This window comes from Monodon monoceros, unplaced genomic scaffold, assembly GCF_005190385.1.
Source record: "Monodon monoceros isolate NGI ecotype Baffin Bay Population unplaced genomic scaffold, NGI_Narwhal_1 Super_Scaffold_11, whole genome shotgun sequence".
Taxonomy (NCBI): domain Eukaryota; kingdom Metazoa; phylum Chordata; class Mammalia; order Artiodactyla; family Monodontidae; genus Monodon; species Monodon monoceros.
In genome coordinates this window covers 70,312,048-70,330,130 of record NW_021703767.1, presented here as the reverse complement: position 1 = coordinate 70,330,130, position 18,083 = coordinate 70,312,048, and the positions used below count along the sequence as shown (strand labels likewise).

At 47.2% G+C, this 18,083-nt stretch overlaps 1 protein-coding gene across 4 annotated transcripts in view; it reads left to right on the top strand.

Moving 5' to 3' along the window:
* The window catches only part of HEG1 (heart development protein with EGF like domains 1), a 123,791-nt gene that overhangs the window by 31,355 nt on the left and 74,353 nt on the right, over positions 1-18,083 (top strand). For 3 of the 4 annotated variants that reach the window (XR_003792278.1, XM_029213842.1, XM_029213844.1), the window contains exons 4-10: positions 1,087-1,440; positions 2,569-2,916; positions 6,425-6,739; positions 7,336-8,694; positions 10,762-10,878; positions 11,508-11,627; positions 15,888-15,991. Coding sequence is in view for 3 of the 4 variants with exons in the window: in XM_029213842.1 (XP_029069675.1) it covers positions 1,087-1,440; positions 2,569-2,916; positions 6,425-6,739; positions 7,336-8,694; positions 10,762-10,878; positions 11,508-11,627; positions 15,888-15,991 (2,717 nt within the window). In the remaining variant the exon portion in view is untranslated. The remainder of the gene's footprint in view (positions 1-1,086; positions 1,441-2,568; positions 2,917-6,424; positions 6,740-7,335; positions 8,695-10,761; positions 10,879-11,507; positions 11,628-15,887; positions 15,992-18,083) is intronic. The other variant, XM_029213843.1, reaches the window with a different exon arrangement.

Genomic DNA, 18,083 nt, shown 5'->3' with positions numbered 1-18,083 from the left:
GCTGGTCTCCCAAGCCTAACGACCTAACTATAGTAATGGAGCCTGTTGCTTTTGGATGGAATTAAATCAAATCAGTGGGGTAACAATCAGTATCTCCTGCTGATTAGAAGCTCTGTTACTTAATAAATGCAGCTCGATTCATAGTCTTTCAAAACATAAGGTTTACTATGGCCATGAGGTGGGGAATAATAAAGAACACTTGATGGTGGCAAGGCTGGGAATTACTATTCTAGGCCAGCATTGTTCTGACTGTGGTCTGCAGAGCCCTAGGCCTCCTAAGTGGTGACTGGGCCCCCTGCAAGGCACCCACTTTGATTCATTTTTATGTATGGGTTTGTTTTTTTATTTATTTTATTTATTTATGTTTGGCTGCATTGGGTCTTCTTGCTGTGGGCTTTCTCTAGTTGCAACGAGCGGGGGCTACTCTTTGTTGCAGTGCGCAGGCTTCTCATTGCGGTGGCTTCTCTTGTTGCGGAGCACGGGCTGTAGGCATGCAGGCTTCAGTAGTCATGGCATGCGGGCTCAGTAGTTGTGGCTCGCAGGCTCTAGAGCACAGGCTCAGTAGTTGTGGCACATGGGCTTAGTTGCTCCGCAGCATGTGGGATCTTCCTGGACCAGAGCTCGAACCCGTGTCCCCTGCATTGGCAGGCGGATTCTCAACCACTGTACCACCAGGGGAGCCCATATTTGTGGGTTTTAATCTATAATAGCATTTGAACAAAAGGGTTACACTGCTGAAACAAAAGAAAACAAATCCTGCACCTTGTTACAATGGTCTGTCCTGTGTAAGTAATAAAGTGGGATTCAAGAGCAGAAGTTTTTAGCTTCCTCTATAAAGACAAATGAAAATCATGTCTAGAGGCTTTCTCCTGTCTTCCTCTTAGCTTGATCTGAAGCTTTTATTGTGCTCGGTGAAGGACCTCATGCTTCTCCACTCAGCTCTGTGAGGAGAGGGCGGATGAGTGTGTTATGTGTGTTTATCTATTAGATCCACCTTATCTATAGTCATCTACCGAAATGTAATTAACATCATTTGTATCCAGATACACCCCAACTAATCCTGAAGCATATTTTCTTCCATTTTAGCTTCTGGAAGTACGGAGGATTTAAACAACTCTACTGCTGTCCACAGCCCCTCGGTCAGTGGGACAAAGAGTGTCCATGTTGCTACCGTGTTCCCCGACGGTGTCCTAAAGATGCTCCAGTCTTTAGCCATCAGTCCAGGACCTCTAAATGAGACAGAGCGTTTCCCTGAGGACTCTGAAATGACCACAACTTCAGCATCAGTCCATTCTTCACACTCTGAGGCAGGGTGGAGAAGAAACAGTGGAGTAATCAGGAGCCCAGGGGATGGGGAACTCACTAAGCCATCCACAGAAAATGGAGTTGGCCTTACGTCCTCCAAGGTCTCATGGGAATTTTGGCAAAATGATTCCCCAAGTAAGTCTTTGATCTTTATTTAATTTATTATGGACATTTTTAACTTGTTGCATTTTCTCAAGGAATCACTTTAAGACCATTTGCAACCTTTAAAAAAAAAAAACAAACCACTGTGTTCTTGGATAACATCATCTCCTTTATCTGGTATACCACATTATCTCATTTTGATTTTCATCCTCATGACAATGTTGTGAAATTAGTCAAATAGGCGTCATTCCTCCTGCGTTCTTGTAGATGAGGAAACTGAGGCTCAGAGGGTTTAAGTAGTGAGTGCGTGGTCTTTAGCTCACTCGCCACAGAGTTGAGACCCCCGCCTTGAGGTCTCACTGCTGGTGCATCTTGTCACTCTGCAGTATCATCTTCAAAGTGAGAGCTGGCCCGCTCTTTAAAGCTAGCTTCAGTTATCTTCTGTACAGATCATCTTTACAAAGAAAATGTGCAGATATAAACATACTCCCTAAATTCATGGCTTTAGTGTACCCCCTATAGTTGATTTTTTGTTTGCTATACTTCAAAATTAGAATAATCTTTTTTTAAAAAATAAATATTTAGTTATTTGGCTGCACTGGGTCTTAGTTGCAGCATGTGAGATCTTCGTTGTGGTGTGCGGGATCTTTTTAGCTGCGGCATGCGGGATCTAGTTCCCTGACCAGGGATGGAACCCAGGCCCCCTGCACTGGGAGCACGGAGTCTTAACTGCTGGACCACCAGGGAAGTCCCCAAAATTAGTTTTATTAATAATAGAACTGTCTTAGAGAAATGCTCTAAGCACAGTATTTGGGCACATTGTGTTTGATGGACATAACAGCATACTCACTGGCTCATAACACCCCATGTTTTGGGGGAAAGAGAATAAAACACTCAGGCCTATAAGTTACTCTGCTTTACATACTGTTTAAAAGCTCCCGTCTTCACCAATTTTTATTTTTAGTATTGATCTCTTACTGACACTGAAGAGTTTTGAAATAATTATTTAGAACCTGAAAATGCACGTCAGGTTACACGTATAGTAAATACTATACAAGGTCCTTGCAAAGGGCACCTTCTCCTAGGGAAGACTCGCGTCTCGGCTGTGGAGGGATCTCTCTTGCATCCGTGTGATGGCCTTTTCTCTCTGACACCTTTCAGCCTCCAGAGGACACCAACTCGCCAGCAGCTCTGGTGCGGGGAGTGGCAGCTCCGTGTCTCAGACAGCGACTGTGTCTCGGTCAGTCCCGCCGGCAAGAGGTGGAGAGAGCACTGCTCGCTGGTTCTTGACCGACAGCGAGCCATTCGCAGATGCGACCGGAAGCTCCACTTCCCATCCTGAGGTTGTGAACGCTTCGGTTTTGACCCAGTTTTCAGCCTCCGCCCCACAGTCTCGAGGAAGTGACCCAGCGCCTGGTGAGAGGAGCTATTCCGAACCGGCCACCGAGTCCTTGTCTTCATCCTCCTCAGAAAGCCTGGGCTCCTCGGCACCACGCGGGGAGCGCTCCAGTGAGTCTCCGTTCACGGAACCGCACTCCGCGGACGGTGGAGGGGTGCCTGGGCTGCGATCTTCTGCCGCATTAATGAAATAGCTCCGTGGGCCCCTCATTATTCCCACGCCATCCTTCTAGCTGGTTGATACCGATATCCCCGTATATCCCCCAGTTTTTACGTTCCATCTCCAAGATGTTGCTGTTGCCACGTGCCCCTCCCACGCACAGCTCGGGGACTTCTCTGCCGTGTCCTTCCACCCCATATAGCGCCCCCCCCCCCCGCCGCCGCCGCCGCCGCCGCCATACCCCCATGCCTGCCGCAATCACACAGCTTCTGGAAGGCGAAAGTATCAGCTTCTCGTGAGTGGTTGTTCACCCCAGGTCTGGGCTTTCATGGAGAGAAATTCTTTCACCGCCTTTTAAACAGCTTTATTGAGATATAATTCACATTCTATACAATTCACCCACTTAAAGTGTACAGTTCAGTGGGTTTCAGTATATTCACTAAGTTGGGCAACCATCACAACTGTGTAATGCCAGAACATTTTCATCACCCCAGAAAAGCTCTGAGCTCATCAGCAGTCTCTCCCCGTTCTCTGCTCTTCCCAGCCTCTGACATCCACTAATTTACTTTCTGTCTCTATGGACTTGCCTCCTCTAGACATTTCTTATACGTGGAATCGTACAGTATGTGGCCTTTTGTATTTTTCACTTAGCATCATGTTTTCGAGGTTCATCCACATTGCAGCATGTCAGTGCTTTGTTCCTTTGTATAGCCAAATACTATTCCATCACGTGGATGCACCACATTTTGATTATGCTTTTATCCGTTATTGGATGGGTGGGTTATTCCCACCCTCTGGCTATTATGAATAGTACTGTTGTGAACATTCAGGTACAAGTTTTTGTGTGCTCTTGGAATTGCCAGGTTATACGGTGGCTCTATTTCTGACCTTTGAGGAGCTGCCAAACTGCTTTCCAGAGTGACTGCACTGTTTTATATTCCCACCAGCAGAGTACGAGGGTTCCAGTTTCTTAACACCTTTACCACCACTTGTTATTGTCCAGCTTTTTTGATTCTAGCCATCTTAGTGGGTGTGAAGTGGTGTCTCAAGTGGTGTTGGTTTGCAGTTTTCCCAGCTGACTAATGATGGTGAGCATCTTTTCATGGGCTCATTGACCATTTGTATATCTTCTTTGGAAAAGTCTGTTCAGATCTTTGGACGGCTTTCAAATTGGGTTATTTGTCTTTCTTTAGTTGCACTGTAAGAGTTCTTTGTACATTCTGGATACTCGTCCTTTATCAGAGATACGATTTGCAGACATTTGCTCCCATTCCGTGGGTTGTCTTTTCACTTCCTTGATGTTGGTATCTGCAGCACAGATTTTTTAATTTTGATGAAGTCCAATCTATCAATTGAGAAAACTTTTCCTTTTTTTTTTGCGGTACGCGGGCCTCTCACTGCCGTAGCCTCTCCCGTCGCGGAGCACAGGCTCCGGACGCGCAGGCCCAGCGGCCGTGGCTCACGGGCCCAGCCGCTCCGCGGCACGTGGGATCCTCCCGGACCAGGGCACGAACCCGCGCGTCCCCTGCCTCGGCAGGCGGACTCCCAACCACTGCGCCACCAGGGAAGCCCGAAAACTTTTCCTTTGATGATCCTTTTTAATAATGTTTTTGGAAAATATTTAAAAACAATTCTCAACAGCCTTATCAATGTAAATTGTATGCTGACTAAAGCAAAAATGCAGTAACTTATCATTTAAGCTTATAATAGATTTAAATTCTTACCTCTCCACCACTCATAATAGCAGCTCTTTTCCCCCCATGAGTACCCTAATTGATGAGGAAAATTAACATTTATCACTACTGATGTGACGTGGAAAAGCGTAGGCTGTATCGTAAAGAATACCACATGTATGGGTGGAGGCTCTTTGTGCTCTTTTATGTCTGTGAATGGAAAACACACACTCTGTCTCCTAAACACAAGGAATCCTTTCCGCCCTACCCCTGTGGTGCTCCGAATTTTTGCCATCCCAGACCAGGAGTTCGGGTCCCATAGCCTTTCCCTCTTCTGTCTCTTCACTACCCTGCACTCTGCAGTGAGGGCGCAGTTGATTGGTGTGGAAAATGTGATCTCAGTGTGAGTGGACCTTGGGGTTCGGTTCTAAAGCACCAGATAAGGAACAGCCTCATTCCTGAAGCCACCTCACTCAGGGTTAACAATGCTTTCTCCCTTTTCCTCTGAAGAGCCCACAGCTGACCGATTCTGCCATCCAGCTTTCAGAGTTCTTGGTTCGTTCCTTTTTCTGGGTTCAGATGCAGCCCCTCTGTTTCAGGGCATGACTTTCCCCTGTGTTAAGTCTGTCCGCCTGACAGGGTTGTTGGCCTAAGTCTTGTGTAACAGAGCCTCGACCATCATTGTCCGTCCCAGCCCTGTCCTCTTTGCCAAGGAGATTTTTCTCGGGTACACTCAACTCTCCAGCCTCTCCTGGTGGACTTTCTATGGGTCTCTTAAGTCCTGCTGCCTGGGTCAGATCACATCTGTGACTGGGTCCTGGCTTTCTCAGTGCTGCCCCAGGTCACTGTGTGTCCCTGTCCCCATTCCTGTCTGTCAGTTAATGCAAACCTATCATGAAGAGAACCTACACTCAGCTTTGTATCCATTTTCTACCAAGGTTGGTCCATGGGGTGTCAAGGGCTAGACTGGTCTGGGAATAAGAATAAGAATCAGAAAAGAGCCTGCTTGTCTCATTAGATCCAGATATGTACGCCAAGAAGAATTGGACCTCATTTCCATCATTTCTGAAAAGAAGGATTTATTTGATAATATAATAATCTAAGGTTCTTTAAGTTTATAGCATAAAACATATACCCAAGAAAGGAGGAAAAGGATACTTATTCATGTGTCACCTGTCCCTGTTCCATCCCTACCAAGGAAATAAAACATATACATTAAAAAAAAAAAAACAAAAAACCAAGCCCACCCGTAACCTCTGACCACAATGCCATTTCTCACTGATGTGCTAGGGTGAAGAACTACACTATAGAATGACGGACAGTATAGAACAACAGGCCCTGTGTCGGTCGTGTATCGCTGGTCCTACCAGGAGGTAAAAACCTTCCAGGTGATACTGGCCTCCCTCCCAGACCTTGTCGGGTCTAAAGCCCCAGCAGGGTTGTTAGTCTTTTGCCCACCTTTCACCTCTCCCGCTGCCACCACCGATTTCCCTGACATAAACACTATTTATTATGTATCACCGAGCAGAAATACCGTATCAGTCCTGTTCACTAACTAATAAACGTTCCCATAAATCCAAGCCACCTGAACAGCAACGCTGACCCCCCGCGCTGCTTCCTGAGGTTTCAGTCACCGGTGCCTTTGCAAGAGCAGCACACAGTTTGGGTTTTCACCCTGTCAGTTTCAAATAAAAACACTGAGAAAGCCTAGGGAAGCGTCTGGCTGACACAGCCCAGCTCTACCCCCCCGGAGTGACCGGCCCTCCCCCTTTTGGCCCTTTCGCAGCCACCGAAGACAGTCCTGAGCTGGCCGTCAGTTCCGAAGTGGAGGAGGGGGCGCCCGGAGCCCGCGCTCACAGCCCGCACACCTGGGCTACTTTCACTGGAGTCGGAGAGCGCACGCTGCGATCTCTCACCAACGGCAGCACGACTCCTGGGGATGTGGAGCGCTCAGCGGCGACGCCCAGAGACGCGGAGCGCCCCACTCAGCGGGGGAACGTGACGGCGACCTGGGATGCCCGCTCGGTCTCGGGTTCACTGGCAGCCTCGCGAGTGCTCGGAGGTGATGGGCAGGATCTCTTGCCGCGTTCCCTCAGCTCAGGTGTCAATTTGCTCGTGATCCTAGAGTGATCGAGTTCGCTGTCAACCCAGAAAGTGCCTTACCGGCTCCCTGTGAAGAGCACTTTCCGGGTTCCGCCACCTCCCCAACACTTGCCCCGGGCATTTGCGGTGCTGTCTGCCAGGATGCTTGCAATAAAGAAACCTGGCCATGTTGTGGCTTAGGCCAGTCTCCTGGGAAAGAAATATCTCATTGTACAGAATGGAAAGTTGGGAGGGTTTTCCTTTTTCCACTTAGGCATAACAATTGTTCTATTTGGGGTCGTAAGAGCTTTTCAGATACTAATTTGCTTTCATCAAAAAAGGCCTGTGGAAGGAATTTGGACCTGTTCCCTATTCTTCGGCCCCTGGCCCCGCTTCTCTTTCATGACCATTTCCCCTGCTGCCGCCGTGCTCCTCACAGGAGGGCAGGTCCGCTCACTGCAGACTCAAACCCTGCCTGCCTCCCCGTACTGTCTCTATCCAGAGAAAGTGTGTCAGCCCCCAGGCGTTCATGGGTGGGACACTGAAGGTCTGTCTCATAGTGCAGGTTCACAGATGTCTGTTTAGTTGACCTCACTTTGGTTTTTCCCTTTGCAGTCACTGGAATGAGCTACGATGCAGTGAGTGGCACACACCCTGAACACGGGACGTCCAGTGACTACACAGACCACACCTACGTTTCAGCTCCTTTCACCAAAGGGGAACGGGCACTGCTGTCCATTGCGGACCACAGTTCATCCTTGGACGTAAGGGAGAGTTCCACCTCTTCCGTTAAGATCTCAAGCTCTTTGCATTCAGACTCTTCTTCCTCCTCTCAGGCTCAGGCAGAGAGAAGCAACGTCTCCTCCCACGATGGGGAATACGCTCAGTCTTCCACTGAGGCACTAGTTCTGCGCACGGCCAGCCCTCCATCCCGCACACCCGCCGTTAGTATGCTGACCACTCTGGTTCTTCTGGACACCGATGCTGAATCCGTTGGCGATACATCATCGTCTTCTTCGTCAGGGCCCCCCTTGCCCCAGCCCTCAGTGTCACAGTCCTACCGGTTGTTCTCGTCAACCTTGCCATCGACCAGGGCCTCCACTCACCCACTGCAGTCCGCTCCTGATGTGCCCACACCTTTGTCTTCCTCGCCACCACCCTCACTAGTATCCCTGACAGCATCTGCCCCTGTCTCGCCGTCTGTCTCACAGACAATCCTCCCACCTTCATCCTCTACCCTGGTCCTGCCCAAGGCAAGGGACACTCCTGTGACTTCAGCCTGGACGTCGATAATGGCATCATCCGTGGCAATGCTCCCCAGCAGTCAAACGGCAGGTCCTAAGAACCAGAGCAGCCCACACCTTGGGAAGCTCGTTACGGAATCAAAGCCACAGAGCCTGGAGACTCTGCCTGTGGAGGCCACGGAAACTGTAACAGTGAGGTCTCCTCTGGGGATCCCTTCGCCCCTGGCCTTAACGGAGTCCTCCACTGAGCAAACCCTTCCAGCCACGAGCACCAGCTTAGCCCAGGCGTCTCCAGCTTTGGTAGCTACCACTCTCCAGACCTCTCATCCCCGTGTGCCCAGCCCCCAGCCCCCGTCAAGCACAGCATCTCTGACGGGTGGTCCTACAACAGTACAGACAGTGGCTGGAAAACAGCTCCCGCCAACCAGTCCTGAAATTCTAGTGGTACGCATCTCAACAGAAGGTGCTGTTACCACAGAAAGGAACCCTGTGAATAGAGATGCTGCCACCGGATCGATCGCCCTGACCAGTGCTCCCACATCAGCAAAAGAATGGACCACGGGGCTTACCCCTACAGAAGAGCACAGCCTGGCTTCACATTTCCTCAGAACATCTCCTTCCCCCCAAAGCACACCTGTGTCTACAGCTAAGGTGTTGACGTCTACATCGACCACCCTCACTGCTCAGAGCAGCACCCGGTTGTCCACAGCACCGTCATCTCCAGCCTCAGGTAGGACACAATTGCACAAGCACACTGAGGCTGCACGGGGCTCGGGGTGGCTGGTATCCGCCATAGGACAGTGTCTGCTTTGTGATCTCAGATGCTTTCTGTTGGAGCACTTAAATCAGAAAGGAATGTCACGGTGACAGTCTTCTCACCCCTGAGTTTCAGAATTCTTCCCGGAGAAAGAGGAGCGGATACCGTTGGCCATGTGTGACATCAGTAGTGCCATTGTAACTTGTAATGCCCCGTAATTGGAAGAGCTTTTCAAGCATGGCTTTAACTCTAGCAAAGCCAGAGTGGGGTAGTGAAGCAGGATTGAAGGGTGGAAAACTGGAGTCAAGAAGCTTTAGGTGGCCTGTCTGAGACACAGAGTGAGCAGGTGCCTGCTCCCAGATCAGAGCCACGAGCTTCTGAGCTAGTCAGCCAGCCCCCCAGTCACCGGGGAAACTTCTCTTGATCCAGGGGAGCCCAGGCTCCTTTGTCTCCCTAAGATTATGATGTCAGTGGATAAATGTGGGTGGAGAGATGTGTCCAGTGAGAGGATGGTGAGCTAACCTTTCCCATAGTGACTGTGTGACATTGCACCTGAGGTTGTATATCTTTATATCCATGTAGAAGTTGCTGGGACAAGGGAAATAAAGCCATCCACATGATTCTTTATCACTTAAGGAAAGGTAGAAGGAAGTAGGATGATACCTCCTTTGATGTCAGGGTCAAAATTTGCTGGATATTTAGCTTGTCCAGACTCAGGAAAGGAAACCTGCTGTTGGTGAAGGGGTGAAATGGGAACTGAAGGGAGGAGGGAAGAAGGGAAGGGAGTTAGAAGCAGAGTTCCAACCAGGCAGCCATCATCCGGCTCGTGGCTGGAGGGCCGTGGACCCCACGCAGCCCCGCAAAGCCCTGATGCATCGGTGCCCCCTTCGTGCCAGTGGTCCGAGCCTTGCTGGGAAATGGAAGCTGGCTCCTTCTTCTGGCAAGTTTGGGATCCCTGCTTCAGGACTCACAGGCTTCACTTCCAGATGCCAAATATATTCCAATACCAGGTAGAACATAATTCACAAGTGTCCCTTAAAGCCAATTATAGCCATTTCAGTGATAACTGTAGGTGAGTATTAGGAACATTGTTACTGGCTGTTGCTATGTCTTTTGTGACAGAGTCCATGGGTGCAGTGTTTGTACATACGGGTGCTATGCTCATGCAGGTGGTCTTGGGTAGATATGAAGTAGCAACGAGGAGCCGGGACGCCATCTTCAGGTTTAGCCCATTTGTCTCCAGGGTTATTCTGGAGTAAGCACTCTTGACTTCTGCCTTCTCTTTCTCATTCTACCACTGACTTTTCTCCTCGGAGATGATTTTTCTCCTTCTGTTATGAGTTTTGGCTTTTCTAAATGTGCGTCAGAAACCTTTACTAGGCAGTTATTGTATAACTGTAGCACGACAAGGCCAGTTATACAGACCCAAACAGAGAGTGTGGTCACTGCACCTGGGAGCTGGGAGTCCAAGAGTTCAGTGGAGCTTGTGCATCGCTAGGGCCTGGATGAATGAGACGGGCTCACGGTCACACCGCGTAAAGAGAGGGTGTCGTAGTGTTCACCTGCAGGCATTGTTCTGAAGGATGGCACGTTATGTGGAGGCCCAGTTACAGTGCGAGACCTTTAGAAAAGAGAAAACTTGGAGCAGGGAGGATGGTTGATCAGGCGTCATTTTCTCCTTAACGTGTGTTTTAAATTGGCATTGATTCAAGTAGAATTTGTTAAGCATCCCGAGGCAATGTAATCGTCATTCCCGAGCCGAGGGACCTGTACGCAGTATTTGGATTTGAACCAGCTCCTGCATTTAGGGATCCAACTGTCTAACATGTGTGTATGTACACAGCTAGTGCCAGCATCCAGTCCCAATACATCCCCTCTGCACCTCTGGGAACCCATCCTATTGCATAGTGTGGCCTTTCAGGGCAAGTACACAGAAATAAGCAAGAATCAAATATTAGCTGGGAGAATTAAATATTTACCTAGCACTGCCCTCACCTTTCCTGTGTGATTAAGTGCATTATATCTGAAATGTGTTTGCAGTTAACAGCTGTGCCGCTAACCCTTGTCTTCATGATGGGAAATGCGTCGTGGACCCCACCAGCCGTGGGTACCAGTGTGTGTGCTCACCTTCCTGGCAAGGAGATGACTGCAACGTGGGTAAGAGGAAAAGTCACCTGCAGTGGTCTACAATACAGTATCACATTGAGATAGGCAGTAAACTCCCTTTTCCTCCAAAACATAGGGGAGTAAGATTTTAAAATTCATACCCTGCTTACTTGAGAATTAGCATGCTTATGTGTTGTCTGCAGAGCAACGTCGGACAATAACATCGACGAGCCTCCGCGACCTGGCTCCCTTATGCGGGCTCCCTACATCCCTGCCACGCTGGACCACCCACCACTCCCTGAAAACCCCTACACTTTCCTGCTCCTGACCTTCACTGTGCTGGTGCCCCAGCCTAGAATCCCCCTACCCACATCTGCTGATTAAAATTCTTCCAGTCTTAGGCCAGATGTTATTTGAAATAGTCCTTAATTCTCCCTTCCATCAAAATCATTACTTTCTCTTTACTTTCAAATCCTGCCTTATATTTATAGTTAGTTGTACTCAAGGCTGCCCCCGCCCTCAGTAGACTGGTAGCGCCTTGAGAACAAGGGTAGTGCCCACTCGTTTCCAGGCCCCATCACACCCAGTGCCATTTGGCCCTTAGAAGTGCCCCTTGTACTGGATTATGATGGGGCTGCCTGCTGCAGTTTCACTGTGACCTTGTGTTCCCTTCTCCGCAGATGTGAATGAGTGCCTCTCAAACCCCTGCCCACCCCTGGCCATGTGCAACAATACTCAGGGATCCTTCACCTGCAGATGCCCAGTGGGGTACCAGCTGGAAAGAGGGATATGCAATTTGGGTAAGAGAGTTTGTCTATCTTGGAATTTTCTCTGCACCACAGTGTACTTTGCAAAATGACATTTATTGTTTTTCTCCCTAATCAAAATCAATCTTTGCCCAGGGAATAACTTTAAGGAACATAGAAGGGAGTGGAAGACACTGCCTGTTATTCCACCACTCAGAGATGTAGCACCTTATTTGCAGTCTTTTTTAGTGTGTATTATATTTTGATATAGTTGAAGTCATATGGTATTTGTACAAACTTTATACCTTAAACATTTTTCCATGTTATTAAAACTATTATACAAACTTTGTAATGACTGCATAAATATGCCATCATTTGTGCATAACACTATTTGCTTAACCATTCCACCCTATGGTTAGGGGGAAAAAGAATCAAAAGAATATTCTAACCAAAGAGTTAAAAAAAAAAATTTAGGGAGAGAAAAAAGAGAATAAAACCCTGATTATCCTACCACATTCACACATTCTTTTCATTTTTAAAAACGATCTTCGTGGGCTTCCCTGGTGGCGCAGTGGTTAAGAATCCACCTGCCAGTGCAGGGGACAGGGGTTCGAGCCCTGGGCCAGGAAGATCCCACAGGCCATGGAGCAACTAAGCCCGTGCGCCACAACTACTTAGCCTGCGCTCTAGAGCCCACGAGCCACAACTACTGAAGCCCACGTGCCTAGAGCCCGTGCTCCGCAACAAGAGAAGCCGCCGCAATGAGAAGCCTGCGCACGGCAACGAAGACCCAACTCAGCCAAAAATAAATAAATTTTTAAAAAAAGATCTTCATGTTCATGTCCACAGACAAGATACAGTTTTTACAAAGCTACTGCCATAATTGTATCATACAATTTGTCACATTTTGATCCCGAATTTAATATTTTATGAAGCTGGTTGGTTTTAGATATAATCTCCATTTTACAGGTTAAAAAGCAAACAACCCAAATGAAAACTAAGGCCCTGACAAAGTACTAAATGGCCCAGCTTGTACAACCACTTGATGAGACGCCAGGTTTGCAGCCCACAGTCCTTCCATCACACAGTGCTGTGTTCGTTCTGGGAGCTTTCTTGCACACAGCCTGTGTAATCTGAGTTAGAGCGCCGAGGTCAATGAAGAACTTGAAGAAATTACAAGTGAGGAAGATAGAGTTATCTAAGCTGGATAGGGAGCTGGTGGGTACAGTGACTCAACTTGGAATCAACTTATATTGCCCAGTGTCATACTCAACACAGAGATAAGTGCTCAGTAAATGTGTTTTTGAGAGAGCAAATGTCTGTGTCCTTTGAAAGTGTTGTTTGCATGACTTGCATTGCCCATAGGCTGAGGGGAATAATCAGAGTTTTTAAGAAGGTGGTGTCAAATGACAAAACTATAACAATTTGGTAATGAGTTTGATGTCCTTTACTCAAGGGAAAGCAGTCCATGGACTGGGGAAGTACAGGGTCTCTCTCACAAGCAGTGGAAGGAACACTCTTTCTGAGCCACTTTGGGCAAGAGTGAGTTTTATAGCGCGTAGAAGCAGCAACGCGGACACAGGGTATGATTGGCTGGGGTTGCATATCTGACCTTTTTTAGAAAGATCAAGGAACAAGGAAATAAGTATAGAGCCCAGAGTTGTCTTCGCTGTTGGGGATTGGCTGACTGATATGCTGCATTACTGGCCAAGGGGAGCGTTTACAGGAACTCTAAAGTTTGACTTGCTGACGTGGCACCCCCGGCAGGTGCAGCTCCATCTTGGGGCTAGAAATGTATTTCAATAGTTGGTACCCTACTAAAATAATGGTAGAATTTAGAAAATTGTTTAAAATACAAGGATCAAGTCAAAGCGTTATTTTTAAGGAAGAAAAATCTGGGAATATAGACATCAGTCAAAGTCGAGAAGTCCCCATATTCTAATAGATGATTTGCAGTTGGGTCACCTATTCCATTTAGCTACACCCTGTAAGAAATCAGCAAGTTTTCAGTTTAAGAATGGAGATGATGGAAATGATTTTATCTTGAAACAGTATGGAAAGTACACTTGCCAGGGACTCAAATGCCAGGCTTCCAGCTCCATGTCCAGCACCTACAGCACACTGACCCCTGAGCATCAATTTCGTCATCTGTAAAATCAGATTACCACCTGCTCTGCTTCCCACTCAGGGTTATTATGAAGATCAAATAAATAATATATTTGAGCAAGCTTGGAAAATGGTAGGGGTCTCCAGATGGGAGGTATCCTTTGACATTAGTCTTCTAATCTCTTGGACCAGAGCTGAAAGCAATGAAAATGATAAACTACTTTGAATATAAAGCAATAATTTTGGATCTTTAAAAAGTCATTTAGATAACCTGTGTAGATCAACAGTTAAAAATCGCCCTAAAGCCAGATGATGTAACTGCAGCGTGAAAATGGGAATGTGTCTGGGAGAGGGCGGGGCTGGGGGGACACTGCAGTGCCTTATTCGTATTCACACAGATGCAGAGGCCACATTTACTGTCCTGGTTCAGAAGAGATCTGTGTACCTGATGCTTACCATACGTATGTTTCTGCACAGAGTCTGGGCACAGACCTAGACCTGTGAGATGGGAGGACGAAGGGGTGGGGTGACTGTTCTGGAAGCCTGTGTGTGGAGGGTCCCACAGGCACCATGCATCAGGAGGAGAGCCACTTATTGTGTTAACAATCATCTTTCCCTTTTCAAGTCATTTAGCTTCATTGTTCATAAACACCAGTGGAATATGCAAATTAGAGCATGCTGAAGCTCTTTCATTTGGCCAGGAATGTTTTCAAAGAGCTCCCTGCTTCTCAGAAAGAGTCCTAAGCAGCTGGCTTCACTGAACTGTAGAACAAGCAAAAAGATGTTAAATAAGGATTAAGGGCTTTAGACAGTAAGTATAAGATGTTAAATGTTTTCCCTGGCTCATCTGTGGGCCTTTCTCTTAATTCAACAGGCAAGCTTTCTATGAAAGAGCAGCTTCATGTGTTTCTGTGTTTGGGTTTATTTATATTTTTTTCTTGTCCAGAGGGAAAGATAAGAATTTAATCTAAAGGAAGATAAGAGCCAGATATAAAGCAGGCTGTCCTAATTTTTTTTTTTTTTTTTTTGCGGTACGCTGCCCTCTCACTGTTGTGGCCTCTCCCGCTGCGGAGCGCAGGCTCCGGATGCGCAGGCTCAGTGGCCATGGCTCACGGGCCCAGCCGCTCCGCGGCACGTGGGATCTTCCCGGACCGGGGCGCAAACCCGCGTCCCCTGCATCGGCAGGCGGACTCTCAACCACTGCGCCACCAGGGAAGCCCTGTCCCAATTTTTTGCCTGCCCATTTGTAAGTTCTGTCACCCTCAGGCCCAATCAGCACAAATTGATGTTAACTAGAATTTTATTTTATGAGTGAAATGGGCCTTGAAAATGGGGCTATTTTCTTTCATGTCTGAACCCAACAGTATCTTGAATATGGGTTGTTTTCATTGTATGGCTTGTAGTCATGGAGTCTGGCAGCCCCCTGAGTGGAGTCCTGCTACAGATGTTTGACACCTTTCTCTGTAGCCACTTGGTTGTCCTTAGACTATGAGATTCCTCACGGGGCAGGGGGTTTAGGGGGGAAAGAAGAACTTGGAAGATGGACACACGTGACGTTAAATGTTAATTTTGGCCCTTGGGAGCTGGGTGATCTTGGGAAGTAACCTGGCTTCTGGAAGCCTCTTTTATCAATGATAGAGCAGGCATTTCCTCTGAGCAAGAGGCATGGGGAATGGATGGAGGTGACTCTCATGAGAAGAGGAAACCAGAGCACGCCCTTGAAGTGGAGGGCTAACTTGGTAAAAGACCTAGAGAGAAAGAGCTTTCCTCCATCCAAAGCTTTATAGGGGCCCACGAGCATTTGTTTTTCCAACCCCACGTCTCCCTCCCCTCTTCCTGGAAGTGTGTTCTTTAGACCAGCTCATCTCTCTTCTCTGTTACAGCTTCACTGAGCATCTAAGATGTGGGAGGCCACTGGAGAGACGAGGGAAGCTCACTCTCTCAGAGCCCTCACACATATGCAAAAGGCTCTTTGGAGCCTCTCACCCAAAGGTCTGCTCAGACTGAGTCTTCAGCTCGGCTCAGTAGGTGCTCCCATTGCTAGAGGAGCCCCGAAGAGGGAGGAGTGGTCTCCACCCTCCAGGAGAAAGAAATGCACAGAGAGCATCCTGGGAGGTGGAGGAAAGTTGGGTGCCTTGAGATTTACAGACACTCAGCCATGCGTAGGTGGACCTTGTGAGGTCTAACAGGTTATGTTTTCATTTTCAGTTAGAACCTTCGTGACAGAGTTTAAATTGAAGAAAATATTTCTTAATACCACCGTGGAAAAACATTCAGACCTCCGTGAAGTTGAAAATGAGATCACCAAAACGGTAGGTTTCCCAAAAGGCATCTTCCTGCTAGTCCTTTGTTTCTAGAACAGATTTTATTCAGAATCGGGAACATCCTGGGGATCAGCTGTATCTCCTGGGCTGTTCATTTCTGTTATATTTGGAAGGTGAACTTTAGGGTAAAATTAAAGGCCTTTCAGAAGTAGAAGGGAGGTGTTGAGAACCAGTGATGCCTGTAGAAACATTTCTTCTAATGTGTCTTCCCATGCAGCCTTTATCGGTGCCTTGGCATTTCTTTTCCATGTTCAGACTCATAGTTACAGACATTTAGGTGACATGCACCAATAAGAGCTGTTGGTGAAGTGGAAATACCCAGAAAATCCTACTGTCCCATCTGCTGTTGACATGCTGTGTGATTTTTCTGTCTGTGTTTTGGAACCTGGAGAGAATGATGCTTTTTTCTCAAGGGAATGCCAAAGGTGGAACAGTTAATCCTATTACCCAGGGTTGAGAATTCACTGAGTAGATTATCTAGGGGCCTTTGATTCTTCTTCTTTCCCTCCTTGCCTGTTTTTTGTCAGGAAAAAGACAAGAAAGAAAAAAAGAAAAATGGAGAGGAAAGAAGAAGAGATAGAAATGAAGCTCAGATAGTAAATTTTGCCTCTCAGCTGCTACCGTAGTCTAAGATTTGGTGTTCAGAAAATTGAAATTTGCCATTAAAATAAGTTTTAGAGATTGATTTCTGATTTTAATTTTACTTGTTCTTTATGGGTAAGAGTATATTAGCCAAAACCTATAGGATTTTATGGGACCATGGGTTTTATTTGTGTAAAATGTAGATTCCAATTCCATTTCTGTATCTACTGAGCATCTACTCCGTGACAGGCACTTTACCAGATGCGTCACTCCTATAAGAGGTATTGCCAACACTTTTACAGAGGGAAAAGTGGCAGGTTCTGGGAGTTAGTGACATTGCCTGAGTTTACACAGAGCAGGTGCAAAGTTAGAGACCACTCTCACTTCTGACACCAATTGCGAGTTTGGGGGTCCCCAAGAAACACTCAGTTTTGATAATGCACTAGAAGGACTCACAGATCTCACTGAAAGCTATTATACTTGTGGTTACGGTTTACTACAGTGAAAAGATCCAGGTTACAGTCAGCTAAGGGAAGAGATGCATGGGGCAGAGTCCAGGAGGGATTCAAGTTCAGTGCTTCCAGTCGTCGTCTCCCCATGGGGTCATGGACAGGGTTAACTCCTCTCAGCAATGATGTGTACAGTATTCATAGAGTATCACCAACCAGGGAGACTCACCTGAGCCTTGGTGTCTAGAGCCAAAACACAGATAGTCAACTGCCCATATGGCTGACCTCAGTCTCCAGCCCCTCTGGAGAGGTAACCCTTTGGGTTACCCTTTGTAACCCCAATCCCCACCATAAATCACACTGTTAGATTATCTGGAGCAGCCCAGGGTCTCCAGGTAAACAAAGGCAGGACATTCCAAAGGCTTAGAAATTACCTCCCAGGAGTCAAGGGCCAGACCTCTCTTTGAGTAAGGTCAAATTCTTTACTATATGACAGGGTTTTATGTCTACTAACCCTATACCTGGTGTTCTTGGCCCTGCACCACAGCTGCCTCTTAGTTCGGTTGTAGGTCAATATTTCCTTCTAAGATAGTACAGAGGCTGAGAAACTTGTGCAGAGGTACAGTCCTTCCCATTACACGGTGCTCAGTGACTTATCTGATTTGCTAATTTTTACCCAGTATCAACATATAATTTATTAGTGATGTGACATCCCCACCCCCAAGATATAGTGAAGATTTGGCTACGACTAGAGAAGATTTAGGCTATGACTCAAGTAGTCTTTCCCAAGGTGCCGTTCTGTTCTGAAATGTGCTATTTCTGTTTTTCCCTGGGAAAAAAAATTTTAAGTAATAATAATAATAAATCATTACCTTGTGAATATAAAGTAATGTCATACAAAGCCAAAAAAAGGTTTGATAGCATCCTGTGTTTGAATCCATCTTGTGAAGGGTGAGATGTGTCTGACACACAGGCTTTGAAGACAGGTGGGTTGCATTGGTCAAGGTATTGAGACCCTCTGCTGCATAAAAGGAAGCCCCAGCCCCTAC